Below are 26,284 nucleotides of genomic sequence, written 5' to 3'. Positions count from 1 at the left end.
ATGTAGGCATCAAAGTCACACGGAAGAGATAAACAAATGATATTAAAAGACTAAGCCCTACACCTTTTTCTTCTTTCTTGCTAAAAAATGCACATAATCAGATTATATATCGCTACCGTGATGCTTTCCCGTCGCTTCGGATTCCCTGACTGCTCCAGCACTTTAGGCCATACTTAGTCATGAATAATTTGCGCTCAAAATAAAAATGCAGATTTATTTTTTGAACTTTGCGCAACTGCTGTGATCTAAGTAGTCGTAGCAAAAAGAGGGAACTTGGCTCGACGTGTGGCTATCATCACCGCTTCTTCGGCATTGCGGCAAAGTTGTTGGCCAAAGCTGCAGAGAGGAGAAACAACAAGCACTGTATGAAAGCGCGCCGAAGTAGCTATACAGCTAACGGTGGTGAACAACGCGAAGTACAGGGACAAGGGAGGCACAACAGGACAGGCATCGACCCGCCTTGTATGTATGATTGTATTTCGCCTGGGTACGCTTGGAAGAAAATGTGTTTTGTTTCTTCCATCCCTTTTCACCTAATAAATTCAGCTGTGAGTCAGCGCCTGTCCTGTTGTGTCTTCCTTGTCCCTATCCTTCGCGCTGCTCACCACCGTTAACATGTCAAACCAACTCGCCCAGCTTGCCATTCTTAGCTATACTGCTAGGTACATTTACCCCAACGGCTAAATGAAGTCGCATGGGTTCTATGGACCACCTTAAGTGGTTCCTGCCGATCCTCCGGGGCTGCAGAAGGTCTGTCTTTTTCGCGTTGACGAGTATACAAAGACGCCACTTAAACTCACTGTATACATATAAGTTTCAATAAAAAAGTTATCTGCGACAATAGTGGCGGCAAGCTTAACAACGCAGAGAACTCAAGCTTGTGAAGCGAGAAAAAAAAATCATATATAGCGCGAAGCGTGATTTTTCTGCCGAGGACGACACGGATGGAGGGGGGGAGGGGGCTATCCTTAGAGGCAGCATAAGTTTTCATTGGCAACATTCTACCGCTCTGCCTAGGCCTAGATATCAGGAAGACGCTTAATCCCCGCCTGAAGAGCAGACGCTATAGCGCCTTTTCCTCCTTTTTTTTCTCTTTTTATTCCTTTTATTTCTGGCTTGCAGCCGATTACCAATACACAATTAAATTACCGATAGCGCTCATCGATTACGATCACAATTACCGATCACGTTACGGATTACCAATCACCAATCATAGTATAGGTTAGATTGCCCAACATGCTACGCCTCTAACTACTCATACACATATACGCCATTTGTATCAGTACAATGATGCTCCATAGCACCGCCTTTTCCTTCCGTGTGATTTCTGACTCAGAATTAGCATATACATATATATTTATTGTTATTATTATTTATTTATAGATACTGTGAGCCTATACAGGCTCATACAGGAGTGGGTCACAAAGCAAACAGTGCAGATTAAAATAAGAGCAGAAAATAAGAGACATGTGAGTGATTATTTTAAAAAAGCAATTAAACATACAAAAAACACAGTGTCACGCAGATAATGCTAGGCAACGGTCAAGAAAAAGGACGAAAAAAAATTCAAGTTCAGTTAATAATGGGCAACAGAGAGACAAAAGCAAGCTTAATAAGGGCGCTAAGAAGGCAGTGCAAATCACGTAATGCTATGCGAAAGAGGCAACAGGAATAAGTTGACTCGACTGCGACGAAAGAAAACATAACATCAGTACACACCGCCAACACACTTCAGGGTCATGCACACCGCAACGCGTTCACTTGGTGCCCCTCTATCAGGCTTGCACCAAAGGCACTTCAAATACCATGAGTCGCTTGCCCGTCTGGCACGTAGAAGGCCTGGGTTCGAACCCCTATGCCGGCGAATGTCTTTTTTCATTCGAACCTACTGGGAATATTTCAGTGATGTTTCTGAGGCCTTCATGTCAATCCTTGTTGACGGCGACGGCTCTTCGACCAAACGAGGTGTACACGTTATCGCCTACACCGAAAGCATATGGATGCTGCAGAAAAAAATTCTGAAGCTTGTCATTACCATCTCGCAGAATACCACGCACACTTATAAAAAGCCGGAGGCCTCCAAACTAAGCTTGTTCAGCTGTCTTCCTGCTTTCTAGCTGCGTTCGTCTCATGTCTTTATATATCACAGGGTTGTTTCTCTTCGAGCATTTAGATGTTTATTATGAACCGCTTGTGGCTGTGCGAGGGATCAAAGCGACCTACGTCGATATGCTTGCGCCGGTTTCGTATTTCCGTGCGAACGACGCTTTATTTTGAAGAAGTACTTGTTTCCCGGACAGAACACACACACACGCTGCATCCTCGATGATGTTCTGATCTTCTTGCACTGTACTGCGAGTTAGCTGAAGAGATCGCTCTCTTCTCCTGCGTTCGCGTTGTCTCTTAATGACGACCTCGTAGAAATGTGCTGCCGCAGTTATAGAGACGCGTCTGCTGCTTGCGTCGTTTTAAATTTTGACATTGGTTTAGCAGCGCCACGCACAGAACTTCTATGTCCTGGCCGCGGGGGTGGGGGGGTGGGGGGGGGGGGGGACTTTCAGGAGGAATATGACAACGAGACCATCGCTGCACTGAGTAAAGATCGGCATGTTTCCTTACGACAGATCGTGGCTACAAACCTAAGGTTCGCAGTGGCGGCGTGAGAACGATGGAGGGACACGACCGCCGCGCAGTGAATAAGAACAGTGCATTCTGAAGGCGTGTAAAATAGCATGAAAGCATGTGAAATAGCATATGTTGAGCATGAAATCTCTGCGACACAATAAAATTTATTTATTTATTTATTTATTTATTTATTTACTTATTTATTTATTTATTTATTTATTTATTTATTTATTTATTTATTTATTTATTTATTTATTGCAGGGACCTGCACCGCCCGAAGGCATTATTGCATTATTGAAGTCTGCTTATGGGCAGAAATCCGAAAGCCTTTTCCTATCCCCTCTTTCGCCCTCCATTTTTCACTTTTTGTTTTCTTCATTTTTTTAATTTCTTTTTTCAATTTCATGTTTTCTTTCAACTTCACAAATTTTTTGTTGATTTATTTTCTTGAATCTTTGTATTTTTCTTTCATTTTCACCCTTTATTCCTTATTTTTTAATTTCTAAACTCTTTACTTCTACTTAAATATTTCTTAATTTATTTTTACTTCTTCCTTTACCGTTTTGTTTGATTATCGGGTGGAGCGGGCACGTGTACCCGTTTCCTGTGCACAGATCTTGCGCACACTCATAAGCCAAGAAAGGCTCCACATTGATAAATGGGATGTTCTGAAGAACGAAGATTTCAAGGTAGCTTATAACAGGAAAAGTAGAAGTTCGGGCGAGATGGATGTTCACGATAAGGGTTATCATAGCAAGAACACAAGAGCAGGACACACATAGCCCCGACTTTCAAATGAGGAGATAACTAGGTCGTCAATTTTCACAATCACTGCATGACAAAACCAAATCATGAAGTAGGTCATTAAGTCATCTGAAGTCTAAAAATTTAAACTATTTATGGGCCATTTAAAAAAATGAATATAAGTGTTTTCCCTCACACTAAATATGTATTGCAATCTTTATTATAAAGGCCCTGCAGCTCGAAAACTCACTCCAGCCTTTGGAAGCCCCTCGGCCGGCACTTCACATGATTCATCAAAAGCGATCTGTCCCATGCGACAGTCAATTGATTTGCTCTTTGACCTCCCCCCCATGTGATGGCTTTTACGTCGGGCAGACGTGCGGATACGTTCATGTGCGTCTACAAGAGTACAAAAAGAATGTGGACAATAAAGCCGTATTTGGAAACATGGCTGAGTATTGTCTCGTATGCAGCAAAAAAAAAAAAAAAACTGCCAGCCGATTCACAATAACTTTCATATTGGGGCCACGGGCAAATCCCAGGTAACGAGGAATATAAAAAAATTCACCTCATTGCAAAGTACCATGATCCATGCGTCAGTGATCGCTCACTTTCTTCAGCAAAAAATGAAATCCAAGAAATTCAAGAGCGCCATCGAAAACTCCCCTGTAACCTTTATTGCCATACTCCACTCCCACCCCTCATGTCCTACCCCGTAATGGCGCCTTTTAAGTATGAATAAATAAAAATAAATTAATAAATAAATATATAAGTAAATAAATAAATATATACATAAATCCGATCTCTATAAAAAAGCCTGTAAATTAACGGTTTCATCTCGCTTGCTCACCTTCATGTATGCTCTCCCCATCGTTGTTTGCTGTTTGTCATGCCGTAATGTTTGTATCAATTGACGACCTTTTGAATAAACTCATGAGTTCATACTCATCGGCGTGTGTATGTCCGGGACTTGCGTTCGGGCTGTCCTTTTCACGCTGTGACTGTCCGTATCAAAGAAAAAAACTGCAGGCGCAAAGTGATGACAATGGTAAGCGCAATCTACAACATGCACCACTGCCGGCCAACTAAAACATCACTGCGATTTCATATTTCAAGAAGTAAAATTTTATGCTTCCTTCCGTGGCTCATGATTGCGACCAATAGTGCGTAGGTAGAGGGTAGCGGCAGTATGACACTTATCGCGTTATCAGTACTTCCAATTCTATAACTGTATTATGACAAGCAAGTCTCTTACAGTTAATAGTTGTCCTCTGAACGAACACTGCACTCTGGAGGTCCTGAAATTAAGTGCAGCAATAGCAACATGATATTTCTATGCGTTGAAAAGGACTGTTCCATGCATATTCCTTGCCAAAGCAACTGTCTTTATGAGCGCACTAAGCCTAGCCGTTAAACAACAGATTATCTTTCGTCCTACGCCCTTAAATGTGTTGCCACAAAATATGATCAAAATTTGCAATATCGGGACAGATATTCACAGTAATATACAGATTTTCAACACAACATCTGGGCTCGTCCACGACGAAATGGCCACCAGTGAGGAGGCAGTACTAGCGTGAATATCTCACACCTTTAAGTACAGCAGTGCCTTATCTTGCAGGCATGCGGAGCAGGTATATGTCTTGTCAAATTTCATAACAGTCCTGATCATTGGAGTCTGACCAGACACAAAAATGCGGTCAGTTTCTTTTTAAGGCGGCAATGTGCTGCTCGAGTGAGAGGAGGACAAATGATGCACACGTGCTGATTCCCACCTTTAAATGCCCAAGTGTAAATTTATCGCCTCCATTCCTTCCCCTTTTGCCCAAACGACAGTTTGGGTCAGCGTTATAGTCATGCTACCAGCTCCTCATTAAAATCCGACCAGGAATTTCATACTGGCCAGGTCGCGATGCTTAAAAGCCGGCAGGCGGTGACCATAAGCGAGGTCTCGAGTCTTGCAGACTTAGTATGACTGCTGGGTACAACCTACGTTAGTTTTTACAACTGATTCTTGAAGCGCCTCAAACTGTCGTGGCAGCAAAAACGGATAGATCTCTAGTAAGAAATTTGGCTGTCGGTTTGCTCAGCAAACCCAGGATATACAAAGCGAAAGCTGTCGACGTTCATTGTGTTCATTGGCGTTGGCGTTGACAATGTTCCAGACTGTGATTATTTTGAGGAAAAGAAGGGAGCATAACTGGCTCCCTGGATATAAGGAGGCCTCATTCGTGCTTTGATAGATGTAGCGGTGGTGAGAGAGAGATGTGGCCTGAATGCATTAGCGCTGACAGCGTTGTGGCTGACATGCGGCACTGCAGCAATAGGCCGCAGCTTTCATTGGGTGACCAACCTTTCGCGGTCAACCCTCAATTTAACTGCCACCTGAAGGGTGACAGGGTGGGCGGCCTGTCTATCCAGTGTGCGTAACGTAATCAACGTTACAGATGCCAAGCGGCGTCCACTCTAGGTCGTCAATAATCACCAACGGGGAACATGACCTTACACGCCCAAATTGCAACCACGGATATCCAGCCACTCTGGCTCACATTCTCTGGGGATGCGAAAATAACCCTGTCAACACAGGCCCTCCTGACAACTCCCTCCGCGGAAAGCTGGGACCAAATCCTCCCGCAGCCAGACAAGACCACTAAACTTGCACTGATTTCGTGGGCCCGGGACGTTGCCTCCCCCCCCCCCCCCCCTGGGGGCCACAGAGGACCCACCTGCCCTCATTCCCGACACCTGTGGCAATAAAGTTGTCTCTCTTTCTCTCTACTTGCCCGATACACCGCAGCATTCACTCTCTAACCAGGTACAGCAGAAGTTAAACCGCAATTATTTTTTTTTGCCCAGCTGAGTCTCGGCTACGTCCCGTCGTCAGGCAGCTGCCGCTCCGCGGTTATGGAGCCCTGGCGCAGCGACGGCGAAGTCACGTGATGCGTTGCTTTGGCAGCGGTGCCACGTCACCTAGCGTCCTTTGATTTTTACGGCACGTATCTCGGAGCCGAGTTTTCTCGCTCCTGCTAGGCAAGTAATGCCCTCGCTTTAAAAAGTTAGAATATTTGTCTACAGCGCTGAGGACCGCCCCGGATTGTATCCGGTGTCATTTACGAGCAACTTGAAAACTGAGGAAGTTGTTTAACGTTCACTGTGCAAAATTCAAGCGCTAGCAGGCTACGACACAAGCGCCCTGTTGCAATCAAATTCTAGAAAAGTGAGCGAGCGCTGTGTCCTCCCTTTGTGCCTCTGTTTGCTACGGCTTGAATTTTGCACAATGAACGTTCAGCATTTTGCTCAATTTTCTGCCCTGTTGAATTTATTTCCAGTACTGTAAGGAAGCTGTGTCTGCCCCCCCCCCCCCCCCCCTTTGTATCCTTGTTTGCTAGCGCTTGAAGTTTCCACAGTGAGCTTAAGAACGGCCCGGGGCTCAAGAAAAACCGCCATGTCATTCATGAACAATCGGATTTCCAGCCCCGGAGGTAATGAGGAATACTGCAGACGTACAATCGAGCGCCCCGTTTGAACGTTCTAGACAACTGTGTGGAAGTCTGCACAGTCATCTACAAACTTGTCTAGAGCGCGTGTGAATTTATGGCGATTGCCGCTGCCTGCTATTCCCCACATCCCTTTTAAAGGCATGGGCACCTAGACACGATTCATGGCAATCAGCATGTACAATAAGGTATCCTTTTCAGTACTATGTAACTCGTAATGAGGGAAGTGTACTTCCGGGTGCACCATTTGAGCGCTCTAGACAGGTGTATGGACGACTGTACTAATCTTCTCACATGCGTTTACACACGCCTGCCTGGTCACATCCGGCACTAAGTCTATTCTCGCTAAGAGAATTACGCCCCGGCTAAGAAGCAAGAAAACTAAGCTACATATTCGGCGCTTTTAAAGACATTCCTTAACCAAAAAGCAAATCAAGCACATCTAACACAAAATTTTCCGCAGATTCACCTGGCAGAAATGAGTTTTAAAAACATGCACATAGCAAACAAGACGTCTGTTTGCCTCCGCTTTGGTTGGTCGACGATGTCCCGTGAACTGCAGCCCAGTCCTTACCTTTCCCTTGTCGTCATTGCATCAGTCTTTACGACAGTGGACGAAGCCTGTCCGCCAAAAGACGTAAAACACGCTGCAGCGTAGTTGTCAGCCCATTCACAACTTGGGCCTGACGGTCGGACACAGCCTGCAGTTGCTGAGCTGTGGCCTCCACCTGTCAAAGCATAAAAGGAAAATAAATAAAGTGGAGAAGCCACTCTAAGACAATACAGCTTTACGCATGTTTATGGCTTGCCGACCGCAACGAATTACGCGCACGCAATAAACAGTTTCTCGTTAGTGCGATGTTGTGTGCGCCAATCTCTGCAAAACAATTTTGGCGCGCTTTCTTCGAAAATACTGAAGCAACTCGCCCAACTGTACTTCTGAAGCCTTTTCAATAGGGACATCTTAGTTTCGTTTTACTCTTTATTGCTGCTACGAAAAGCGCTTGAGCTTTCATTTCACAGCAAATAAAGACGGCCTTGTCTGCTTCCGCTACGATAAGCGAACTCAAAATGACGTTGAATAACTCGTATGGTAAAAGCATCTGGGTACCGTTTTAAAAATGTGTATCACTCGCGTGTATTCTCCATTACTGCACGAAGCTGAAAAACGAGGAAATTAAAAAATTCGTTCGGAATCTCGTTACCATTTAGTGTGCACCAAGTGTAGGCGTGCTAATAACAGAAGAAAATAACGTCCACAGTTCCGCAGCTCGCTTTCTTATCCCAGCATCAAAGAGTCCATCGATCGAAAAATATACTTCCGCCCTTTAGGCCTTTCCTATTTCCGTACGTCAGCGTACAATTTCTCGCGTAAAAAAATTCATATATAGGTCATTCCAAGCAAACGCACCAGATTTCGCACTCGGCCCTCAGCGATTTCTTCCAGAATATTTATGACTCTGTATAGCTAGGTGGAACATATTCTCACCCCAATATTAGGGGCAAAGAATTCTGGTTATGTGACAGCCCTTCGAAGTTTCTAGACAATAACATTACGTCATCAACATCCTTCCCCTCATATAAAACCACCTTGCGAAAACAGGTCATAATTTCATTTTAGGACCACAATATCTATTTCCAATCTATACACAATGAATTCAGTGAGTGCAAAGGAGGTGTCGTTAAAAATATTACAAAAATTTTTACTCCATTCACAACGCTCAAAATTATTCCTCAGTTAAGCGGAAGCGTTTTTCTTGAGTATTAGTCAAGAATAAACTGCCACCAGGAAGCCTTTCACACAGTTTTTGTTCTTTACTTTATCCAACATAAGCCATTTCTAGGCCTTTTTTCAGAAAATCAATACGACGTTCATCAGCAACTTATCAACCTTCATCGGCTGCCTGGCACACACGTAATGCTCGTAAAAGTGTTCAAACTCAGAGAGAACGGAATAAATTAGCAAAAAATTCTGAACCTTCAAAAAATGATTGTACGCATATTCAGTAATAAATTTCACACTATGTTGTTGCAAGTAACAATACAAAATGTCTGCTTAAATATCTAATATGATAACAGTTACGAATAGCGATTTTTGAATTGGCAATATTTATTTTAGGCGAGAAAAATTTTGAAGTTGAATGCCATCGCCGCCGGTGATCGTTGCCCCATAATGCCACGGCACTTCACAACACGATGGCGACGCTGCTCGAAATCCGAACCACACCGGAGCGGTAGCCTAGTGCTTTGAGCTTCCGCCTCGCGTACGGGAGGTGTGTGGTTCGATCCCCAATGTCGCCGGGTGCCCACCCCGGCCGGTGATATAATATGGGTAAACTCTTTCCCACGGCCTGGTGCTCTGCTTCTTTAGGGTGAAATGCTTGGGAAATGGGTCCTTGACGCCACCTAGATTAGAAGAAAAATACCACCTTGTGTCATGGCCATCTTTGTCCACAGATACTCTTGCGCCATAAAAATCTATTACCATCAATATGTGCTTGCGTATTGGTTGCGCACCAGTCCGCACACACAAACACACACAAACACACACACGTGCGCGCGCGTATATGACACCGCCCGGCGGAACACTGTACGACGAATAGTTGCACCCCTATTTTGATAAGAAACTCTGGGAAGGCATGCAGTTGAAGTTACATATGTCGTCGGTTTGAATCCCTGCAGCAAGCTAGCCTCCAAATTGACTAGCACATGGCAGCTGTATGCAACGAAAAATCTTACGACACCACTCGGAACGCTTTAGGACAAACGGTTACGTCCCAATTTCGGTACGAATGTCGTGAAAACTGGCGCAAAGTGAGGTCGGCCGGTGGCGAGTTTAAATAGACAAACTACATGTATAAGGGTGTCTGAAGTGGCGGTGCTGGGCTTACTGTGTGCGTCATGCGGCCACCTCATGACGTCGCCCTGGTTCTTTTGCCGCCACTGGGATTTTCTCTCCCATCTGCGACTACACGCGCACACGCCGCTGGCTTTTGTCGTAATGGGACAAGTAATGCATTAAGAAGTAACCAGATGTACTGCGCGAACGCGAGAACACGGCGCCTGCATTCTGTCGTGTTACTAAACCCCGCCGGAAAAGACCGGAACCGGGTACTGACATAAAACTCCAATCTTCATTTAATCAGGACGGAAGAAACTTTCTTCTGCAGCTCTCAGGATGCACTTTAAGGAAAGAGCACAAAACACTGCGTGTGCCTCTAAAGCAGTCGCTACAACATGTCATGCAATGCAGTGGCATTGCGGGATAACAGTCATTGGCGTTGATGGCATTCAAGTTACTTCTGGCAGTGCAATAAAGAGCCATAAAATTTCTGGACAAAATCGAGGAACACCGAGCTTGAACTGTAGTACGTCGTGCGTTTATAGCGTGAAAGGAGCCTCATAGATGCTAAACGCATCTTCGTGCGGTGCTTACCTGCTGAAGATGTCGGAGCACCTGGGAGCGGAACTGGTCATCAGACACCTCCTCCTCCCCTTTAAGATCCGCGATGCCTCCTTGGTTGTCAGCGAGCTGCTCGCAAGATCTGTCCGACGACTGCCCTAACGAGGTCAAACTTATACTCTTCTGTGTTGACGAGTAAGGCTTCTCCTGGCGGTCTGCATCAGAGTGCCCTTATTCTGTTAAGTTTTGCTTTCATGAACGAGTTCGTTTATGAGTTTATCATTCCTCTTCTCTTCATTCCGGAAGAAAACTCTTAAATAAAACGAGTATTTCAGATATATTAGGTTATGCAGGGTGCCACCATAGACAAGCTGTTTCAAGCATCGTGAGTAATGATTTGTCAGGTTAGCTTTAAATTAGTATTTTCTTCATTACTTTGGAATAAAAAGCCGGTAATTTTAAAACAAAGTGTAGTAGCAAAATAAAAAATATCGAAGATCGAGCACTTTTCAGACGAAATAAAAAGAACAAACAATACCTGTGTGGAAGATTTGCTACCCGTTTTTTTCTATGGTTCGAGTGCTTCTGCAACGGTGTGCACATGACGGCGGAAGGAGGCCTTGGAGGCTGGTTTAGACGCATTTCAATCGGTTACAAACGTACTTGTAAACAAAAGTAATGTTGGTCAAGTGATTTAGCTTGTATCATTAAACAACCCGAGAAAATATGACCACGAGCCACCCCAGGCACACAAGTCAGCGAAGAGGAAAATGAGCCCCAACGAATAGAAATGACGCTCAAAAGTACACAAACTTTATGCAAATTTTTTATTTCCTTAATAAACATCGGGAAAGCAATGTCTCAATCTTTTTGGGTTTTTTTGCATTTCGCGCTTAACGATCAGCCCCGCCAGTTTCAACGCCAGTGGTGTCTATCGCGAGCGAGTGGTGCGTGTCGGCTTCCTTTCATGCTCTTTAATCGCGGCGTTTAAACATGATCTTGATCTAGAACGTACGTACAAGGTCCAAGCAGAACGAGTGCTATATGTTGTTTGTACAAACCCAGTTTCATTGCAAATGCAAATATTTTCAGTTTCTACTTTGCACTGTAGATACTAGTCCCGCCCTTTTCCATAATTTTCACGACATGCATGCATCACCTTCGTGCCACAAAACGAAACATTTCCCTTATTTTTACTTCGCGCCGGCCCCACGTCCAGGGTTCAGGCTGTTCAGGGACGAAGGCAGGGTTCTACCGGGCGACATGTGCACACCGCCTACCCACTTTTCCACATGCAGCCGGCTTTTGTGTAGAGCGTTTAATTACAAAACTGCTATGCTGGCAGGAAACCATTCCGGCATTGAGGGGTCGTGCAGCGTTTTATTTCGGTGAGATTTTTCTATTTAGAAACGCGGTCATTAACATTTCTATCGCGAACACGCATACGCAAGACTTAAAACGCGGCCTTCATCGGTGCAAAACAAAGCACTTCATGAACCCAGTGAAAAAAACGTCTGCACAAACCGGATTCCGAAGTCGCAGATGGCGCTTTTTCTGCCGAAGGGCTGCCGCATTGCTGTAGAGCCGCGTCCGAAGCTCGGTGCTGCAATGGTGACTTGTCAGTAGGCTGAAAATGCGCATGCATCTGAGTCCTATTTGTCCCAAGGCAACGCACTGAACAACATCCTGATCTGCCACACTTGGACCTAATCTTATATGTAAAATATTCACGGGGTGCTTGTGTTCGGCAAAGCATACTGCGAATAAATTTAGCGCTTGCCACGAACCACCATCGCATGGAGCGTTGTTTTGTAAACGTTCTGAGGCTGATCGCGTATCGCGCTGTCAAGCTCATTATTAGCCTACCTACGCCCACTGAAGGACAAAGGCTTATCGCAATGACTTCCCTTAAACCTCTTCTGCGCTAGATGCGACCACCTCATCCCAAAATACTTCGTAATCTAATCTGCTCAAATTCATTCTGCTGCCCCTTGTTAGTTTCCTTTCTGGAATCCACTCAGCTAGCCTTAATGACCATCAGCTGCCTTCTCTTCGTACTTCGTTCCCTGCGCATGCCCGTCTTCTTGATCTCAGCTAGGATGTCATAAACTCCTCTTTGTTCCCTGGCCAAGTCTGCTCTTTTCTTGTCCCTTAACGTTAAAGCCACAATTTTCTTGCCAGAGCGCGCTGCTTTCTTCTCAACTTCATTTCAGCCCTTTTCGCTAGGCTCCGTCTTATCTGGTTCGATCGTTTTTGTTTTGTTTTTTTTGCTACCTATGAACTCATGTGGGGCGGCATCAAGACAAGTGCAGCGCTGGATTTTGTGTTAAAGTTTCGAAGAACATAACGAATGTTCACTGGTAAAACGAAAGATACAGTGTGCTCTTATGTGTGCGCCGAATACAGCTCTATATCAACGAGAGCACGCCCCGTTTTATAGCACTAGACAACTTTACTTAGGCTTTGCAGTAAGGCTGCGCAAACGAATGTACATGCGCAGAACACTGCGTATCTCACCGGGTCTGGAGCGAATACATGTGATGGAAATGAAAGAATTCATGCAGTTACGATACGTTGCTGGTTGTATTTACAATCTGCCGGAACCTTGCGAGCTTATTTCGGACCAAATACGACTTCGCCGTTGCATTCCTTGGCCCAATAGCTCCTCAGAAGTGACGATCGTCTTTTTTTATCAGCCTCTGACCTATATGTCCAGGCATAATTGAGAGTTTTCGTTGTTGTTTTATACATAATCGGAACATTTTCAAGCAGTTAAGCCTAAGCATATGTGATGTACGCTGTCGTCATAGCAATGCCAAGTGGCGAAGCACTGTTTCACTTTTCGTAAGCTGTCACTTCTTGCTTTATTTGATAGTAATCTTGCTTTAAGAGAAGGATGGCTCGTTATGCAGTCACAGTTGTCATCACTAGTTGCATAAACACTTCTTCAGCCCAGCTCTGGAGCGCATCGGCTTATCTCTCTAGAGACCGCGACATCGCCAACGTATGTTCTTTAAGAGGCACTACAATAAGCACAATAAAAAAGTCACACATGGGAGTATTGTGCATCCACACTTGCAGCGTACGCTAAATTGTAAGTGCCTAGTAGCAGATCCGCTGAGAGCGCTCTAGGCTTGGATGCACGACTACAAAGGGAAGGTTGTCATTGCTGACTGCAGTTTTCGAGCAAAGAATAGGCACTGGCAAGCTCCTTTTAATAACTTTACCGTTGGACTTGATAAAGCCCGTTTGTGTGCGCTGCTGCTGCGATGGAAGCATTTTGTTTTCCTAACAAAAAACTGAACAATGAAACTGCCCTAGTTACACACGCTCCGGTATTTACTTACTACTGGCTGTGCACAAAGTTCGCTGGAAGGAAATGCACATGTTATGGGGTCAGAAATTTACATCGTTGTGATGGCAGCGGCTGTCCCAGCTTAAAGGCAGGTTGCTACAATAAGGAAGCGTACTTGACCTGCACCATACTTAAGTTATTTTAACGATGAAAGCAGGTATCTAAACTCATGCTGCAAATTTGTCGCGCAACTCAAACCACTAAATAGAGGCATGGCGATGTATTCCTCTGTTCCCATTAATCTAATTAATTGGATTCTTTGTGAGCTCGCATAACCAATGCAAAGCGCATATACTGAAATCAGAGCTGGCAAACGAACGTCATTACGATTACAAAAATCAAAATAACAATATCAGATAAAAGCGCATTTCACTCGCCCAGTTCACTCAACAATGCTGAGAATCGGTGCTACCAATCGGAACCGCGCCTTGCACAAATGCAGCGGAAGCTTGCATGCAATCGTTGCCTTGCCGGGGCATTCCATAGCCACGCATTTTGACGGTGTTGTCAATACTTGTATACTCCGTACACAGGGAAGGGGTGACGAACTCAACAAGGGAAGCTCCCCAATGTTTCTTTGTTAATAGCTGAAAATACAGCGCAAGGCACAACGACGAAAAGACGGAAACAGCGAGAGACACTCACGGGCTTTTCTGTGTCTTTCACTGTTTCCGTCCTGTATCGTTATGCCTTGAGCAATATTTTCACCATGCAGAAACATCTAGCCCGTCAACTCGCTATTTTTGGTATATGACTGAAAAGCCAACACCGGTCCCCCCTCCCAGCTTCGCCTCCTTTCTACTGTCCGGCGTTTTTCTTCACACTTCTGGGCAAGGTATGTCGAACAAGTGGGCCTGCATGGAGGCTCCCGATATCGACGGCTTTTCATTTTTTCCCTCTCTCCTTGGTGTTATTTGCACAGCTGTCCCCTCCACTAAGGGTTCAATCGAATTCGGAAGTGTCGTATACCCAACGTTATTCTTATTAGTTTTACTTAGCTTTCACTTCTCCTTTTCAGATTTTCTGGGCGTACCAAAATATAACAACACTCAAAGACCTAATATTTTCTATCTCTATCGTGAGTGCGAAGGAACCAGGTAGGCTCAAACTGGACACCAAACCAATTGCAAACGCAACTCCCAGTCTCTATGCCAGCTCATTTCCACTGCCGATTATCGCCGCGGCGTTGGAACACCATCAGCTTGAAACGGGCATTTCTGAAGATAATTAACTTTTAAATATTACGGTTTCGTTGATCTCATGGGACCTTCAGGCATCATAATGTCCCTTACATTGCGTTTTGAAGAATGAAAATCGCATGCTTGACTTACGTCGCAGGCGCCCATTAATAGTATTTACTTTGATTTTGTCGCCTCTTGAGCGCTGCGGGTCATAATGGTCGCTGATATGAGGTGCGATTGGGTCTTCACGTTGCATTGAGGAGATATTTAGGTTGGCCTATATTGACTGAATACCGCTTTGTGAGAAAAGGAGGCAACTTTCTCTCAAATCAGCGGTTCCAAGTTAGAAAAGACCAAAGAAAAGGTAGAGCTATCGTCACCGCACGCCGTTTGTTGTAATACTCTATCCATGACGTCGGTACTTTTCCTTCTCGGATTTCTGAGGCCAGATCACGCCACCACCAACATACAGCCGGTAATATACAAGTTCTTTTCATTATGAACATTACAAGTTTATCCAAGTTAGTGAAAATGTTACACATTTTGATGCAAATCTGACGGGAAGATAGGCGGCTTTTGCTGGGAACGAGGATCAAGAGGGAAAAACTTGCAAAGAAAATTATGAAGGGCAGTTTAGACGGCTTCCGTGGCTTCGTTGCGAAAGTAGTCAATTTTTTCATTCCATTACTTTGTTTATAATTTTTCTCATTCTTTCTAATTACCGCTCATTAGCATACAGTCGTAAGGCAACGCATATACTAGGCTAACATTTGTTGCCAAGAACCAACGCGGATTTGTGATCTTTGGCTTGTGTGATCGCCTCGCAAGTTGAATATCCTGGGTTCGATTCGCCTTACTTTTAGAAGAAATTTTATTTCCATTTGATACCGCGCTGACGTCATCTGGGATTTTTGATACCACCACTGCTGGTCAACGCGTGACAACTTCAGGTTTCGTAGCTGATAAGCCCTGTAATGCTTTTACATATAAATAGATGGATATCCCCTGTTTAAGATCCCAGTACCGCTCTTGTGCTATAACATACCCGTTACAGCACAACGTTATAGCGCTTAAGCGATTGAGGCTATGAAGGTTCGTAGTGGAGGACTCCGGATAATTTTGACTACCTGCGATTCCTTAACATGAATTGATATCGCACCGCACGCGGGCCTCTAGCATTTCGCATCCATCAGATTGCGACCACTGCGGCCGGGATCGAACCCTCCTCTTTCGCGTCAGCAGCCGAGCACCATAACCGATCAGCCACCGCGGATTTTACTAGAAACTGCATGGTGTCACAGGGGAACGTGCTTGCATCATTCTGTGATAAAACGTATATCACGCATTTTGTGCTTCCGCCCAGTTTCTTCGCTAACTCTGAGATTAGGTTCACGTGAATGAATGGAAATGACTATGAAACCAGGTAGAAAAATATACCAGTGCCGAAATGCAAAACTGTAGTGCATTAGATGCCTCGGTCTGAAATGGAGCTCATAACAGACTGGGAAAATGCAGGAATAGGGCTTCAGAGCCTTCAGGTATTTCTCTCTAGAATGCAAGCCTTAATAACGCATTGAGGTTTACTTTAGTGCGGCATCAAGGTGCAGGTTTCTAAGGAGCAAGAGAGAGAGAGATTATGTTCCTGAAGTTGGCATCACTGATGAAAGTTTCAAGTAAGTCCACCGTTTATCGAAATAAAAGCATATCGCGTAGCAGTCATGCATTAAGTAATCCTTACAGCATTCGTGGGGGAGGCAGGCGACAGTGCCGGTGAGCTGCAGCCAGAGTGGACGTGTTCGCGCCGCTTCTGGACCACGTGACCCTGGAACACTTCGAGCGACACCTCGTCCCCAACGACGCTGAGCACTCGGGCGTCCTCTTCCAGGAGCCCAACGGACATCGAAGGGCGGCCATCGCTGCTGCTTGCGGCACTGCGGTTGGAGTCATGGTTTTCACCATGGTATGCACATGAAACCCGCATTGCGTATGTTTAGTGCGAGTATAAAAATAAGGCAACGCCACCTGGTTTTCCTCTTCGCTCTTAGTTACATTTCACCTATGTGTGCCTCAAAATGAACTCTTGCTTTCACTTCGATGTTTTCATTTTCCATGCTGACTGGTTTAAGCTTCGTATACGAAGTTATACCTCCATTCGCTACGTGATGACTCACCATGCCAAATGCAGGGTTAAAGTAATCTTCGGGGTTTGTTTTAGAAATTTATGTAGAAAGGCACCGTCATTAGTCTCAGCTAACTCAAACATATCGCACGAGTGATAGTTCTGCTCTTTGTCTATTTGATGTCATTGTCCGGTGAAGAAATTCGATTTGCTGCGCATGTCCAGTGAGCCATACTTGGAAAGCGCCTCGTTCAATAAAGCACAGTTGCTAGTTCAGTCGTACCGCTGCGGTGGCCTAGTGGCTTGAGCACCCGCCTCGCATGCGGGCGGTGCGGGTTTCGATCCCCAGTGCCGCCGGGTACCCACCGGTGACAAAATGGTGGGTACAAGTTTTCCCCTACTTGGTGCTCGGCTTAAAGGGGTGAAATGCTTGGAAAGTGAGTCTTTCGCCCTACCTTGTGCAATGAAAGCTACCTTGTGCCATGGCACTCTTTGGCCAAAGCAGCCCTTGCGCCATAAAAATTCATTATCTTCATCAGTTCAGTTGTAGGTGTGGGCATTCCTCTTTTTCCTCGTCTGCTTTTGACTGTTTTTTCACCTAACTGTGTACCAACTGGCCCAGATCTGAACTCTATTGCAGAACTCTGAGTTGCTGCTCTCTTGGTGGTCAAGTGAAGGCAAAATATCTAGAGATTTCAATAACAAGTGGATTGCACTCGGGAAGCTAAGTACATTTTTATCCGCTCATTTCTGCTTTTCATGCCACGGCGTAACGAATCCCTTTTTTTTAATGCATGGTGCACCTGGCCTTACGCACAGTCGAAATGGTGAATAATTGGCGAAAATGCATGCAGCAGGTGCGGCTTTCACAACGTGCATTTTTCTTCTTAGTATATTACCGCTACCCTCGCCTGCCATTTACTCTAGAAAAAAGTCGATGCGGCAATTGCGGTTCGCAGATTTTAACATGCATTTGTCTTGACGAGAAAACCGTTTTATTTCGGCTTACGCTGCATGCAGCATAAACCTTATACATGTGCCACCTTTCAGTACCTTCCTTATGAGGAGGACATCACTGGTAAACTAAAGAACACTTTACTCTAAAAGCGATCAAGAGGCCATCGAAAGAGCTCTGATTGATCCAGAAAACCATAACAGGAAAACGAGAACCAAAAAGAACCGCGCCTGTGTTAGCGTCAGTCTTTCTTGTCCGTGTTGCTACTGCGCTGTAGTCCTGAGTATGATGAACCAACAAGGCAGGCACTATGTATTAAGTAAGTTCATTTCTAGTTCTGCTGGCCCTCCTTTTCCTTGTCATCCGCGGCATCTCGTGCCCTACATAGCGGTTGGGCTGCGGAGATCCAAAGCGTATGGCAGTCGTCGCAAGCTGCTACCTTCCCATGTCCTTATGTTCTGTGACGGATTAGTACCGTCTGTAGGTCGTGGTCACCCGTATCTGCAAGCTCCTGCGACCCGAGTGGCAACAGCAATCACGCCAGTACAAGGATCACCTTCGCCTACTTCTCAACTGCTCTCACAGCTGTGAGTGGCGCTGGCAAGAATTATCCCGCTCCATCGACAGAGCCACCGAGCTCCTGTGATAAGAGATAATACGAAAGCTGCGGCAAGGCCTTCCATCAAAGGCGACGCCTTAGAAGAATGCAGTGCACACTGCTGATGATGTGCAGTTGCTAGCAAAAGTGCAGCACCTCCTCAACCATTGTCCAAAATTTGCCGCGGAGCCAAGAAAGAACGCCACTGAGCAGCTCGCGATGGGGAAACAAATATCAAGGCTGGCCCCTACAACTTAGGCCAAAAAGTGCGTCTCGGAAGGTATTGACGTTTTGTTGCGTCGCCTTGGTCACGCAAGAGACTTTCTGTTTAATAAGATTGTTGCATGTAAAAAAACTGTGCCTTTGTTTAGGCCTGTCTTTCTTGTCCTTGTTGCTACTGCGCTGTAATCATCAGTATGATAAACCAACAAGCCAGCCACTGCGTATTAGCCAAAAGAGGCGACCAAGATTGCTCAGCAATCGCTGCAGACGACTGGATAATGTGTGAAGCACCGCATTCTTCCGCGTAAGGAGTCTGAAGCCTCACTGAAGTAGATTTGGTTTGGTTTGGTTTATGAGAGTTTAACGTCCCAAAGCGACTCAGGCTATGAGGGACGCCGTAGTGAAGGACTCCGGAAATTTCGACCACCTGGGGATCTTTAACGTGCGCTGACATCGCACAGCACACGGGCCTCTAGAATTTTGCCTCCATCGAAATTCGACCGCCGTGGCCGGGATCGAACCCGCGTCTTTCGGGCCAGCAGCCGAGCGCCATAGCCACTGAGCAACCGCGGCGGCCCTCCTCACTGAAGTAGAAACTCATGAATAAAACACTATTAATTAGTACTGTACATGACTCGAACTAGGTTAGAGCACAAATATACCAGGGCGCTTTAACTTCAGCCAAGACATATGATTCGCTTATATCCCAGATTACACTATCGGCGAGCTCGATTCCACAGCAAAACCTCTTGGCCTGAAGTATGGGTACAGAACAACCAGTACGAACTATTACCTTTTCATTCCATTTCACACTTTCCCATTTGTTCCTGTGCGCAGTGATGTTGTACATCATAGAAGACATCTCGCTGGTCGTGAAAGGCCCATGGTGCCACTTACCTTTCAAAAACCAGTCTCGAGCCCATGTCACACTGGATAACAGGCGCCAACCCCCCCTTCCCCCAAATATGGACCACGATATTCGTCTGACACGTCTGACAAGAGTTATCGCTGCCAACCACGTCTCGCGAAAGAAACTGGTCATTGTTTGTGCGACGAATTGGCACAGCGAGGTTCATGTGGCTCAGCCTAACCGGATGCGGCGGCATGAGTCTGACTAGCGGCGGTGCCGTGACCAGGCGGCTTTGTGTGATGGGTCACTTGCTTTCCCACCTCCTTCCAATTCGATTCGTAAGTATGACGTCAAAGCCAAATGAAATAGAAAATGGAAGAGATCGTTATAGAATACGGCCCCTGGTTTTTCCCTCTATCGGTTTTTATTTTGGGCATCGACCTTTGAGAAAATTTTCGGTTTCATCAGCTACAAGTGCCTCACTAAATCGCTATCCAGTACGATGATGTTAGCTGTAAGCCTGCGGCGTTCTCTGCTTACTATCCGCGCTTAGGGTAGAGTAGCCGCAGTAGTCTTTTTCTCTTGGGATTTTCGGATTTCACGGTCCATGTGATAGGGGCATAGTGAAAGGAAGAAGGAGAGAGTCGGTGTGATACTGATACCTAAGAGTAATTTGAGCCCATAACGCATTCGTTTGGGCGCAACAAATATAATGTGTTTGGCAACTGAACCGTGCCTATGACCGCTGTTCTCATTGTACCTTTATAGGATGCCCACAAAGTATTCCACGAGAAGTCCGTGTAGCTATGTAACTATGGTGCAGGTACTGAATGCCGCGAGCCGACGTATTTATTACGGTGACGCCCCGCGAGAAATCTGACGCTTCGTGAAGTATGCCTTTATGGCCTTGGAATTCGCGTAGCGGGTATCCAGTGCAACAACCTTGAAGGATCTAATATAGAGTTAATCTAAAACGCACTCTCTACAAAGATCCTCACCCTCACGAGTTTAAGAGAGCAGGCTTTTGGACGACTCGGTCAGTCATTATCAACAAAGGGTAAAGCGCACACAGAAGGACGAGAATGGTACCCAACCAATGCCGCGCTTGTGCTGTACCCTTGCCATCTTTGTTTTTATGTGCACAGTAGCCTTTGTCGGTAACCCTAGCAGTTATTCGAAGCGCTTTCTGAAAGAGTTAAGATGTAAACAGTAGCAGTTGGTGTTCATTCTGTAGCTCCAATGATCTTAAAGCTGGATGTCCATATCTTTCTTGCTGCTGTATTCACCTCATTGTCTCACAGTGAACGTAAACTGTAGGAAATTTGAATCTTTCATTTCCTACATTGTTAACACATGCTCCCGGTGTAGCTCTGCTCAGAAATTGCAAGCATACGATTTTCATGGCTGCGCCTATTCTGTGCACCAGGAACTGATTAGAACTCAGAAAAACTTTACACTCTGCTCAGAAGACAACCGTACTGCAGCGCAATGTTCAAGGCGAATCGTGCAGTCATCCGTATTGGCACAGGCATTCACGCGACCCACGCTGACCACACAGCTATGCATCCTCGCTCTTGGACACACTGTCGTGATTAGCGTGCAGAAGAACCGACAACTGAGCTAGTTGGTGCATCTTTAAGCCGTGGTAAAAACAGCGCAGCGATGACAGACACAGAGAAGACAGAAGAAGACGGACAAGCGCTGACTAACAACTAAAGTTTATTGAAAAAAACACAGGTATTATACACTCCTAAAACAACCAGGGAACACGCCCCTCTTAACATCCTTCTAATCGTGCGAATCTAGATACTTAATCTCACATTCGTGAAGAAGCACTGACGGTGTGCTGACGCATGCATCATCATTCGCGTGGATGCGATACGCCTCACACAGTTCCCTTGTCAATTTATCCCTGTGCCTGCAATCAACTTTTGTCTCATGGAAAAGAGGGTTGCACATTTTTTTGTCGGGGGAACCTGGGATTTAGAGATTGCCCCCTGAATAATATCCCAGGTTCCCCCGACAAAAAAATGTGCAACCCTCTTTTCCATGAGACAAAAGTTGTTTGCAGGCACAGGGATAAATTGACAAGGGAACTGTGTGAGGCGTATCGCATCCACGCGAATGATGATGCATGCGTCAGCACACCGTCAGTGCTTCTTCACGAATGTGAGATTAAGTATCTAGATTCGCACGATTAGAAGGATGTTAAGAGGGGCGTGTTCCCTGGTTGTTTTAGGAGTGTATTAACACCTGTGTTTTTTCCAATAAACTTTAGTTGTTAGTCAGCGCTTGTCCGTCTTCTTCTGTCTTCTCTGTGTCTGTCGTCGCTGCGCTGCTTTTACCACGGCGTGATTAGCGTAAACCACGCCCCACTGTGTTCGCCAGTGTATAAATGAAGTCAATAGCCTCTGGATCCAAAGGAAGCATAATGGAATGTTTATGTTTGAGTAGTGCAAAATTACGTGAATATATTTAAGAACCTATCCGAAAATAGAAAGGCAGAAAGCTGCACCTTAGCTCAGCTGGCAACGCACTACACGCAACATCCAGATGTCGCGTATTTTCCTACACTAACCATCATCATCCTGACTGCTGTCTACGGCAAAACAAAAACATCTGCCATATTCTGTCTTGCTCCAGAAGCGTTCTCCTTAATCTTCGCAGTTTTTCTGTTATTTTGTGTCCATCTGACAGCAGACTTCTGCCGCCACCGGCTGCGCTTTCGTTGAATCCACTACGTTACCCTTAACGAGCAACGGTAAATTTTGCCTTCGGATTTGATGCCCTGCCCATTGCCATTCTTTACGATTTCGACTACGATATTAATTATTAACGCCTATTTGGTCCCGACCCACTCTGCTCACTTCATGCCTTTTAACCGTACAACTACTGTTTTCGTTTCCGTAGCTTGCCGTGTTGCCCTAAATTTGAATTCAACCCTTGTCGCTAGCCTCCATGTTTTTGCAATTGGTGAATACTGTTAAGATAGAGCTGTTATATACTTCCGTTTTGAAGGATACAGGTAAGCTGTGATCTGTGATATCAGGGTTCGCCAAATCCACTTTAGCACAATCTCATTCATTTAACTGTTTCACTCTAATGGTCCGCATCGGCGGCCACTGCGTTGTAGGCTACGGGTCACGCGGCCCACGGCGCCGACGACGGCGGCAGAGGGGGCAACCCTCCGGCGCTCGGTAACTAAACAACACCCGCAAGACATTACTGAACGGAGACGCCCCGCGCTGGGGGCATAGGGAACATGAGGAAAGAACCGAGACAAAATTGGAGGGGACACTTATGCTCCGCCTTTAGGATGAAACGCGATACTGTTAATCAGTTAATGCCCATATATGCAGAATTTGCCATTACCAACTTCACATAAATGTCCCTGGGAGTCCTCATACCACTCCTGACACAGTCGTGCAGTGGTTAAACGATGCGCCACTGCCCTGCGATGGCATGTGCTGCCATCGGTGGCTCGTGCGACCCAAGTCGCTTTTCCCGTCCAGCCTCTCGCGATGAGTCATTAATTTAACTGCTACCTCCCAGGGTGGTTTGTTCCCTCACAATCCGGTGGGTTGGTTTTGATGACCCCATCAGGTCACGCGACCTAGGTTGCTTCTCCAGAGTGGCCGTTGAGCCCCCCTACGCCAGCCTATTTATCGCTCACAATGCCGGCAACCCCGACAACGCCGACGTCGGATTATCGGCGTAACTGGGCCTTTAACACTATCATGTTAATAAAGGTGGTGATGGTGGGGATGGTGGTGGATTATTATGGCACACGGGCATATGGGCATGTGTGCCCAAAGAGCGGCAAGGCACAATATATTTTTCTTATACTCAGGGTGGGGTCCAAGGCCCATTTTAAAAGCATTTCTCCCTCAATAAGCCGAGCACCAGACCAGGAGAAAGCTTGTACTCATTGTAACACCGGTGGGTACCCTGTGGCAATGGGGATCGAACCCCGCACCTCCCGCATGCGCTGTGGATGCTCAACCCCTTAGCCCCCGCTGCGGTATATTAAAGAGCTTTCTTACTGACGCACCAAATGTGTTGGTCGTTCTCTGCACACGCTGCATGCATGGTAAGAATACATTGTGGCGGAGGTGGAAACACCCCTGAAAGTAGCGCCAGCAGATGGCCCAGGTTTTGGACTGCGGTCGCCATATTCGAGCTTCCATTGCAAGCCTCCTGAGAAATTTTGCATTAGAAGACAAAGTGAGCGGCCACAATGGAAGCCGTGTTTCGAACGTTTTCGAGTCGTCAGCGAGGTCCCCGATGACTCGCTAGCGGCGTGCACGCACTGGTCCACTTCATGGGGGTAAAGCAGACAATGTTCTGCTCGCCTTCAAGTTAAGAGGATCAGAAGAGGTCATACGACGATGTGCAGCTGCTGTTTGAGAAGCACTTCGTTTTCCGTGGAATTATCTACGAACAGGCTACGCTGCTCAGAAAGGAAAAGAAGGAGGGAAAAATAGTACAAAAGTTCCCAACGGACTTGCATAAACTTGCAGAGCTACGCGACTGCGGCGGCTGCACGGCGACATGAAGCGACCAAATCGTCCCAGGCATCAGAAACCACAAGCTGTCGGAAAAAATGGAGCTGTATGCATAGTTGACGCACGAAAAGGATACAACCATGGCACTCCAGTGAGGAGTGGCGAAGACACAAGCTGCAGTTTTATACAGAAATATTGAGAAACCGTGGACAGATTCGCTAAAACTCACAAACTAGCTGGTTCATCAGACAAGAGAAAGACATATCTTGCTCATGTAAAGGTGCTCCTTTCCTGAGGCTACGAAGAGCATACAAAAGGGTGGTGTCCGGTGGAGAAGGTCGCCTGCAACAAGTGCCGCAAGAGAAAGCAACAATACTCCCGATTTTGCAAAGGAGAAAATGCAGTGCACGAAATCGTCACCAAAAGCGGTGCACTTTTTGTAGCCATTTCATCTGACACCCGAGAGGAGTGGATAACTACAATGGATGTTCACGCCAGATCAGTCAAGTTTAAAGTAGCCACAGCGGCACACGTGGTGGCAGACAACCAAAAAGACTACTGAGAGAACCGGATCAGCAGCAGCTCAGTATTCTTGGCGTGATGGAAGCAGATATATCATATGCGACCAGACGGCAGAAGCCTACATCTACGTCGTCGGTAGTCTTGAAGTCCTCCTTTTGTGAAGGGAAGCGAGGGAAAGTAGGTATCGGCAGTCTTCTTGCAAAAGTCAGCATCAGCAGGAGCGTAACAGGCAAACCAACATGTGAGCTCCCAATGCTTTTCACTTGTTTTGGTAACGTAAACTTTGCATACAAGATCAAGCTAAAGAAAGCTGCTGAATGTTTCTCACTGAGGACTTTCTGTAGTGTACATGCCGCTTGTGTCAAAGACTAAACCAAAGCTGCGGGAAATGATCAAGCGTGATGTCATCGAGTCATTTGATGGACCAACAGAACGGTGCTCTGGTATGGTTATCGCGCAAAGGCCTAAAGGAGGCGAACTCATATGCGTTGTCCTCACAGAAGTAAGCAAGTTTGTACGGAGAGAAGTTCACCCTCTTCTGATAAGTGAACATGTACTCAAGCAACTTGCTGGAGCCCGTCAAATTTTGAAACTTGACGCCAACTCAGGATTCAGGCAGTTCGATCTAGCAGTCGAGTTACGGAAACTCATGACCTTTATCGCGCCATTCGGGAGATTCAGGCTTAAGAGGTTTTCATTTGTCATTAGTTCTCCATCTGAATTCTTCCAAAAGACGATGTCACAGTTCCTAGACGGAATAGAAGACGTAGTGTGTAACATGGACGGTATCCTGATTTATGACAGGACTTATGCACATGACAATGCCCGACTAAAAAAATGTTTGTAGTTATTGCAGAGCAAAGGTATTTTGTTGAAGAAAGACAAATGCGAGTTCAGCATACAATAAGTAAAGTTCTTGAGACACATAGCAGACCGCCAAGGAATCAACCCTAGCCCAGCTAAAGTGCAAGGAGCAGTGAACATGAAGCGTTCTTCGAACACTCACGAACTGAGAAGCTTTTTTGGGAACGGCAAATTACCTGATGAAGTCTGTTTTGAAATGATCCAGAACAGACTAACCGACAGTGCAGTTCTGGCATTCTTTCACCAAGAGACAAGCATGCAGTGGACTTTGCAGATGCATCATCCTCTGGACTGGCAGATGATCTGCGACAAAAGCAGGAAGATGGAGGATACCAACCGATCGAGTGTGCCTCTCCGTCTTTGTCAGAGAGAGAGAAAGGAGGCGCGCACATATAAAAAATAAGGTCCTGCAGTAGCCTCGGCATGTGAGAGGTTCCGGGAGTAGGTCACCGGCATTTACCTAAAAATCAAAACCGACCACAAACTTTTGATGCCCATTTTTAAGACCAATAATCTGGTGACATTACCCCTCGATTACAGAGAATGAAGACCCGCATTGTGCGTTTTTCACACGACATAGCGCATGTCCCTGACAATGATCGCGTCGCCGCTGACACGCTGTCTCGACAGCCACTGGAATGTAGAGGCTACTCGCAGCACAGATAAGACATTGCAGTTCATAGCGGACTGCTAATGAAATGATCTAGGATCATCATTCCGCAAGTAATCTGCAAAGAGATCCTCGACAGGATTCCCCAGGCCATCAGGAAATTCTCAAGTGCCGAACAATAGCTCCCGAGTCTGTCTGGTGGCCGGAATATCAACCCGAGTTGAACAACTCGTC

The 26,284-nt window shown here is 45.9% G+C and overlaps 1 protein-coding gene across 2 annotated transcripts in view; it reads right to left on the bottom strand.

Moving 5' to 3' along the window:
* Nucleotides 1–238: 238 nt before the first annotated feature.
* The window catches only part of LOC144119071 (uncharacterized), a 29,189-nt gene continuing 3,143 nt past the window's right edge, over nt 239–26,284 (bottom strand). The window contains exons 2-6 of one of the 2 annotated variants that reach the window (XM_077651796.1): nt 16,544–16,736; nt 11,794–11,896; nt 10,303–10,484; nt 7,441–7,594; nt 239–336 (exon numbers count right to left, since the gene is read on the bottom strand). In XM_077651796.1, coding sequence (XP_077507922.1) covers nt 7,469–7,594; nt 10,303–10,484; nt 11,794–11,896; nt 16,544–16,736 — 604 coding nt within the window. In that variant the 3' untranslated portion in view covers nt 239–336; nt 7,441–7,468. The remainder of the gene's footprint in view (nt 337–7,440; nt 7,595–10,302; nt 10,485–11,793; nt 11,897–16,543; nt 16,737–26,284) is intronic. The other variant, XM_077651797.1, reaches the window with a different exon arrangement.

This window comes from Amblyomma americanum, chromosome 2 (assembly GCF_052857255.1).
Source record: "Amblyomma americanum isolate KBUSLIRL-KWMA chromosome 2, ASM5285725v1, whole genome shotgun sequence".
In the NCBI taxonomy this organism is placed as follows: Eukaryota; Metazoa; Arthropoda; class Arachnida; order Ixodida; family Ixodidae; genus Amblyomma; species Amblyomma americanum.
Note: the sequence above shows the minus strand (reverse complement) of the source record. Positions and strands in the feature narration are given on the sequence as shown.